This window comes from Ostrinia nubilalis, chromosome 21, assembly GCF_963855985.1.
Source record: "Ostrinia nubilalis chromosome 21, ilOstNubi1.1, whole genome shotgun sequence".
Taxonomy (NCBI): domain Eukaryota; kingdom Metazoa; phylum Arthropoda; class Insecta; order Lepidoptera; family Crambidae; genus Ostrinia; species Ostrinia nubilalis.
This window is the reverse complement of record NC_087108.1, coordinates 8,774,405-8,782,259: the sequence shown is the minus strand read 5'-3', so window position 1 is coordinate 8,782,259 and position 7,855 is coordinate 8,774,405. Positions and strand designations below refer to the sequence as shown.

The 7,855-nt window shown below is 33.3% G+C and overlaps 3 protein-coding genes across 3 annotated transcripts in view; 1 reads left to right on the top strand and 2 right to left on the bottom strand.

Moving 5' to 3' along the window:
• LOC135082466 (LIM/homeobox protein Lhx5) overlaps positions 1-7,855 on the bottom strand; it is a 369,539-nt gene that overhangs the window by 73,127 nt on the left and 288,557 nt on the right. The window lies entirely within an intron of this gene.
• Positions 2,269-3,815, bottom strand: LOC135082050 (NAD-dependent protein deacylase Sirt4). The gene is made up of 4 exons (XM_063976801.1): positions 3,521-3,815; positions 3,194-3,384; positions 2,746-2,973; positions 2,269-2,653 (listed from the first exon to the last, which is right to left on the bottom strand). Exons 1-4 carry the CDS (start codon positions 3,696-3,698, stop codon positions 2,333-2,335), a joined length of 918 nt encoding a protein of 305 aa, XP_063832871.1. The 5' UTR covers positions 3,699-3,815; the 3' UTR covers positions 2,269-2,332.
• LOC135082308 (uncharacterized) lies at positions 4,042-7,800 on the top strand. The gene is made up of 3 exons (XM_063977099.1): positions 4,042-4,451; positions 4,764-4,997; positions 6,564-7,800. Exons 1-3 carry the CDS (start codon positions 4,162-4,164, stop codon positions 6,733-6,735), a joined length of 696 nt encoding a protein of 231 aa, XP_063833169.1. The 5' UTR covers positions 4,042-4,161; the 3' UTR covers positions 6,736-7,800.

Here is a 7,855-nt window from a genome sequence, read left to right as displayed (position 1 = left end):
ATTGAATTGCTTGAAGTTTAACCCATCTCTTATTCATTGTTTCATGTACGAGAACTATCCTTTATGAATTCCATTGATTGAAAATATTTTTGTGAAAATTATAAGAAAATGATGATTACATTCTTAGTCATGGTCTAAAGAAAACTTTTGTATCCCTTTCTTTTTTTATACAATAATAATTGAAATGAAATGCCAACAGTATTTTATTTTTAGTTTATTGATAACACTGTACACAAATATTACTATACTCAACATCAAATAAACCGCACCTTCCGCGACGCGAACTTTAAACATTTTCTTCTGACACAACCATGGTATTACAGCACTATTACCCACCTTCTCGAAAATCTTTGAAAAAGCTATGTGTGTAAGACTTTACTCCTTTTTAGAAAAATACAACATTCTAGATGACAGTCAAAACGGCTTTAGAAAATCCAGATCTACTACCCTTGCAGTATTCAAATACACTCAAACAGCCCTTCAACTCATTAATGACAAAAAACATGCTATAGGTCTTCTGCTCGATATGAGCAAGGCATACGATCGAGTACCGTATGACCGTCTACTCCAGAAACTAAAGGGCTCGGGCATACGCGGCCCAGCATACAGCTGGTTTAAATCATATTTACACAACCGAAAACAAATTGTTCAGATCGATTATTACAATAGAGAAACCAACGAGCTAGAAAAAGTACAGTCAGCGGTGAAACACCTAAATGGATCTATCCCTCAAGGAAGCGTGTTAGGCTGCGTACTTTTTCTTCTGTACATTAACGACCTCCCGAAATGCTTAAACAAAGAATTAACACTACCGGTACTGTTCGCAGACGATATATCAATACTTATTAAATCTGATGATAAAACCAACCATGAAACCCTAATTAACGATACATTAAAAAACGTAATTGCATGGCTTGAAAACCACAATCTCAGAATAAACTTAAAAAAAACTAAAATAATGGAATATCGATCTTATAATAAATCACCATTAAACATATCTATCAAATACCACAATGAAAAAATAGAAACCGTAGACACGTTAAATCTACTAGGAATAAATATTGACAGTCACTTAAATTGGAAATCTCACATAGAGAAAATTCAAACCAAGCTATCTCGTTTTACTTATGCCCTTTTCCAAATTAACCAAAGTACCAATATGAAGACAGCCCTTTCAGCTTATTACGCGTATGCTTTCTCATGGCTCAAATATGGCATAATCCTATGGGGGAATAGCGTCAATGTTAATGATCTGTTCTTACAACAAAAGAAATGTATACGAATTATGGCCCAAATTAAAAATACCCAAAGTTGCAGACCATTTTTAAAAAAATTTAATATCCTCACGCTCACATCGATGTACATTCTGGAAATATGCACATTCGTCTTTAAAAATATGCACTTCTTCTTAAAGAGGAAAGACACTCATAATTTAAACACCCGACATAAAGATAAACTCTTTCTGCCACAATCTAGAATTAAAAAACTTTACTGCAGCCCACTATTTATGTCAGTAAAAATTTATAATAAAATACCTATAGAGATAAAAAACCAAACTAAATTCAAAATTTTCAAGAACCAATTAAAAAAATATTTAATTACCAACTGCTTTTATACATTAGATGAATTCTTTAATAGTAAACAAACTCTTTTAAGATAAAGCATCTCATAATGTAAGTTGCTAGACCTAAGTTTAGACTAGTCCTCTCTCACCACTAATATTGCAATACCCATTAACGGGTTATTAAGTTATAAGCTCATTGTTTAGATTAAGACCCAATTGTAAACACTTAATATGCAATAAAAAATTTGAATTTGAATTTGAATTACCCTAACAATATTGGTGTTATTTGAAAGCCCTATAAATATCCTTAAAGAAAAACACATTTAATTTCTTAATAAATGATTAACAAATACCATAAATGTGACTTGAAAAAAGACCTCACTTTGGGCTCACCTCTGGGATCAATTAGACCAATTTTTATGGTTATAAAACCAAATTATGATCTCACGTGTCCTCTTTAACAGATGGATAGCAATTAAACCCAACTTAACAGTTTTATAGCCATAAAAGTTGGCTCAAGCGTAACTACCTATTTTTTGAAGAATTGGCTCTGGATCCTTCTGAAGACACATTTTTGGGGTAAAAACCTTTCCTTTAATGAAATGAAGTTTAGAACTAGGCTTTAAAATGGTGCCAATATTGGTGGGAAGTGGGGATGCATACGTTTGAAAATGCTCGTAGCGGGAGGTGCGATTTATTTGATGTCGAGTGTATTATAGAGGTAGGTGTGATTGCACTTTGTCCCAACACAAATAATTGAACTTTCAGCTATGCAGACTTGCATAGATCAGGTAAAATGTCACCACATTTTGTGGATATTTTTAAATGGACAAGATCATCAGCTCTTGTGGGACCTATGTTTAGTATGGCCACATTCTTATTCTCTTCTTTTGCTTGTAAAATTATCCTGTAACTGGAATACACAGTCAAACTGGATCCCAGTACAAAAACAGCATCACTTGAATTAACTTCATGTCTCACTTTTTCAACTCTGTGTTTTGGTACATTGTCACCAAAAAACACTATGTCTGGTTTTAAAGGCCCTTCACATTTGGGGCATAAAGGTGTCCTAAATTTGTCCACTTGTTCCTGAAAAATAAATGTAGGTATTAGAATAAATAAATATGCAAAGAAAGAACCAGTTGGCTAATCAAAATGGAAAGTATTCATGAGTTTTGTACCTGTGTTAATTCCACATCACCATCAGGCCTGATCATGGAGAAGGAACTTCTCATATCAGGGTTGTTCTTCAATAGCTCTTTCTGCAGTTCCTCTCGGTCAATTTCATACGGGCACTTCAGACATTTGACTATGTAGCCAGTGCCATGAAGTTCTACAACATTATGAGAACCTGCTTTGTGATGGAGTCTGTCTACGTTTTGTGTTACAATAGCTGTAACTTTGCCTATCTGCAAGTTTAGAATTGCCTTATGTAAGTTAAAATTGATTTAGAGATGGAATGATTAACATCTAAAGATGTACACAGTGATGCTATGACGACACAAAACTGTTAAGCAGGATATAAATGGAATAAGAACGGCTCTATACTAAACTTGCATAGACATACAATGATCTTAGTAAAATAATGTTCCTATTAGCTTTTTTACACATCATTTGTCATGAACTAACCTTTTGTAGATTAGTAATAGCAAGATGTGTGGCATTTGGTTCTATCTTGCTGAACCGTGGCCATCCAACGAAGTTCCTAGCCCAATACCTTTGCCTTACTTTGGGATATTTTATGAATTCTTGGTACTGTATTGGCTTATGGTTACTGCGCGCGTATAGACCAACTTCTTCAGATCTGTAGTCTGGAATACCTGAGCAAATCACAAAATTATGTTAAGCATCCTCATTCCAACAAAAATTAACTGCGTAGTATTCATAGAATGACATTCAATAATTTGGGAGGAAAATTCGAGCTTTTTTGAATGTGTTTACAATCAAAACATTTACCAGATTCTGTGGAGATTCCAGCGCCAGTGAGGACCAAAATCTTTTCGTTTGCTATCAAGAAATCTTTTAGCTTTTCGAAGTCTTTTTGTTCAGGAGGTTTATGTTTGGGCACGTAAACAATTTGTCTTTTACACGATGTAAAGTGAGGTAAAATAAGTCGATGCACTGCTGGAAACATTTCACGCTTAATAAATAAGGTAATGTAATTCAAAATTTGGTCTGATATCTTATCTAATTAGATGGAATTTGTACAAAATTAATAAGATTGGAAAATAATACAGAACTACAGAACAGCTGTTTTCTGTCACTGTCAATTTACGCACGCACGCTCCAATTCATAAATTAAATTTTAAAAAATCCTACATAATATTAAATACATGCACAATTCTTTGGATTTAGCTAATTATTTCATTTTCCTTTGAAAAAATGTAGTTTTTAATTATTAACCGTTAATAATTCTTTCAGTAAATCGCTATTCACCGAATGTTCAAGAACATTCCTTAGCCCAATAAAAAATCGAATCTGTCAGTTGCTATTTGTTATTGTCTCGTTGTGCGTTTCAAGTGCGATTTGTGTTAAATATTCCGACTTTCCCCGGTTTTTTCCTTTATTTTTTTGTTTTCTTACAAAAGTGAACAAATATGGACATTTATGGATATTCAGCGTACCCGTATAACCAGTCAGATGAGCTTGCTAAGCAGATGTTTGCGCAGCAGGCCCTGGCCTCGTCTCTTCCGTACAATCAGCAGAACCCTGGGCCTCATGTAATGCCTGCGCCCTCTGGAGCTCCGTGGAACGTTCAGGGTTTACCGTGGGGCTTGTCTTCGCCTCCTCACCTTGTGCAGTTCACAGCGCAGCCTCTTCCGATCGAACCCAAAATGTCACCTGTTATACATTGCAAAAGGAAGAGTTTGGACGTGGAACCCGTGATGTAAGTGATATTCTTACTATTATTAGTGTCTGGAGCAAATTTCATATCAATAAACTACTATATTTGTATAATCTTGTATGGAGAAGACAACTTTCACTTTGAGCACTTGCAATGTTGTCCTAACAATTATTTCGCTATTTCTACGATACGACATCCTAATGAAGTCAATGTGTTTGCTCATTTTATATTCAATTGAATACATCAAAAGATCCAAGTAAAATCTCATCACAATTTTTACCCTCTTATTGTTTTCCATTATGACAATTCCTAACCCATACTCTCAAAAACTAATAAAAAGTTATAAAATTTCAGTCCAGCCAAACAGTTGATCACGGAAGAAAAAATGGCAGCCCACTTAAATGGCCTTCATATTTCATCCGAGTACACCCCACACTCCCTGGCGGCTGAAGAGTTCATGGATATCAACATGGATGCTCCTTCCACATCCGGCCTGAGTGACAAATTAAAGGGACACAAAATTGTTCTGTCAGAGGAACTGAAGAAGATCCAAGAACAGCCTTTATTACCTGCAGCACTTATTGAAAGGTAATTAGATATTTTCAGTTTCTACAAAAAGGGTAAACAAAAAGGCACACAGACAAGTGTCAATTAGAATAATATTAAACTCAATCAATTTTAAACTCTGTATGTCTGAATAAAGGCTTATATTATTATTATTATTACAAAAAGGGTAGAATTATGTTTTTTTCATCTATCTCATTGTGTTCCACTTCCTGTTTTCAACCGACTTCAAAAAAGGAGGAGGTTCTCAATTCGACCCGTATGTTTTTTTTTTTTTTTTCTATGTTTGTTACGCGATAACTCCGCCAATTATGAACCGATTTGAACAAATCTTTTTTCGGCGTGTAGGTAATACCTCAAGGGTGGTCCCATTTAAATTTAATAATAAAAAAACAACCCCCACGGGTGGAAAATTGGGGATGAACTTTTTTATACGCAATATCTCCGCCGATTATAAACCAATTTGAACGATTATTTTTTTGTTGAATAGGTATTATCAAAAGGGTGGTTTCATGCGAATTTGAAGAAAATATTTCACTCCCAAGGGTGGAAAATTGGGGATGAACTTTTTTATACGCAATATCTCCGCCGATTATGAACCAATTTGAACGATTATTTTTTTGTTGAATAGGTATTATCAAAAGGGTGGTCTCATGCGAATTTGAAGAAAAACTGGTCATGGTAGGTACAACTCCTTAATGCTTAGGAGTTGTAGGATAATTCTTTAAATATTATAAGTACAAATAGACCAACAGTTGTATTCTTTCATGTTTTTAAGGTGGGCTGACGGTTTAAGGTCTTTTTAGGTTTCCTATATGGTAACCTGTATTTTGTAGAGAATATTATTTTACACTAGACATGAAGAATATGGTCTCAATGTACTGCCTACCTTCAGTGGTAACATCAAGGTAATAATTAGTTAACTAAAAAGCAAGAAATAAGTAAAATTTTATAAAAAAAAATAAAACCGACTCCAAAAAACCTACACTAAAAAGTAGAAAAATAATTACTAATTATCTACTTATTTATTAGGACGAATTATTAATATTTATGTAGGTATACCATGATTGATACTTTTGGAGTCGGTGCAGGCAAACTTTACATGTTTCATAATCTTGGCACCGACTCCAGAAGTATCAATCATGGTATACCTACATAAATATTAATAATTCGTCCTAATAAATAAGTAGATAATTAGTAATTATTTTTCTACTTATTAGTGTAGGTTTTTTGGAGTCGGTTTTTTTTTTTTTTATAAAATTTTATTATCTGGCAGCAATGCATGCTGCCGCAGCTCTGTGCTTACTATTGGCAATTCTATTTAAATAGATTTTCCTATTCTCTCACTATTGTAACATTTTACTCACTTCTTTCTTGTATCATGTGGACTGCCAATAACAGCTTGTCACAACTTGGTGTCAGATATCATGATCCCCCTAAGCATCTGAAATGGCTTTAGGCCAACAGATTAACTTGCCTTCAGTAGCATGGAATCTTATAAACCTTTTTGGGTTAACTAAACCTTAACTTTTGACTTTTAGCTTTAGCCAATAAGATTCAAACTGTAATCTTTCTAAACTTCATTTACAGGTTAGAAAAGCCCCAGATGTCTCTAGTAGTATGGAAGCCCAGAGAAGACATACTATCAAAACTAAAAGTAGTGGATGAAGAAAAGGAAAAGAAATCGGAATCGGAGGAGGTAGAGACTAAACGAAGAAACGGTGTGTTAGTAGATTCCAGTGGCATGGACATAGAAATGTGATCTTGTAAGTGTACGATTGTAATGTTTTAATCTTAAGGTACTCGTAAGTCCTCTTGCATCTAAAAATATTGATTAATCAGAATATTGTCATAATCACTAAGAAAATTCATAATTTAAATAACATTCACAATCTCTGTAACTCGTAAGTTTCCGCACACATTCAATTGAATGTTTCATCAATTCATGAAGTAGTAGGTGTTGTTTCCAGCAGTATACATATAATCCTCATAATTATTAGGTTAAGAACTTATGATACATCTAATTATGTAAGTATTGAGACCCCAATTTTAATATCACTAGTTTTACACCTTTATGACTAACTTAGAATTTGGATAATAGCTATTGAGACCCACTTTTTTCTGTTATAACATCTGAATTTGGTTTTATGTGTGGAGTACAGTGATAAGAAAAGATGTTCAGTTTTATTTTAGCTAAATAGTTATTCTGAAAAAAGTTTACAAAATATAATTATGTTCTTAGGAACTTAGACTTCCCCTCGTTTCATGTGACTCTCAAAACGCACATTTGTTTGTAGGATTACAAGTTCAGATTAATTTATAGATGACAATAAATCTACTTAATCCAGTTTCAAATCCCTGAATATAAATCTTGTACCTAATAAACTTAGCTCTCCCACCTTTTTGTTTATATTGTTTTTAGGGAGCTGTATAAAATTATGCTCTTATTAAAATTTCAAGGTGCAAGAATTAGTCATTGGTTTTAGTTAACACCAATTTATTGGCATAAAGTTACTGTTATTGTAAATATTTTATTTTATAAGCCCTAAAATGTATGTATTCTCCCTTGCCGAAACTACTTAGGCATTGATATTAGTAGATTTAAATGTGTAGTTTCTTCAGAACAAATAGTTTTTGTGCATTTTAAGCCATTTCTATTTCATTAACATAATTAATATTCTGCTTATAGTCCTAATATTGATTTAGGTGCAACTTTATTTTACTAGTAATAAGTTTGCTGGTATTTTTTAAATTAAATCTGTAAGGCTGATCGTTTTTGTAATATTTGACTTGAAAAATGAAATAAAATTGTGAAAAGGAGATTAAATTTTGGTTTTTCTCTGATCTAAATCGTCATTCTCTCGGATTCTCGGGATTTCAAT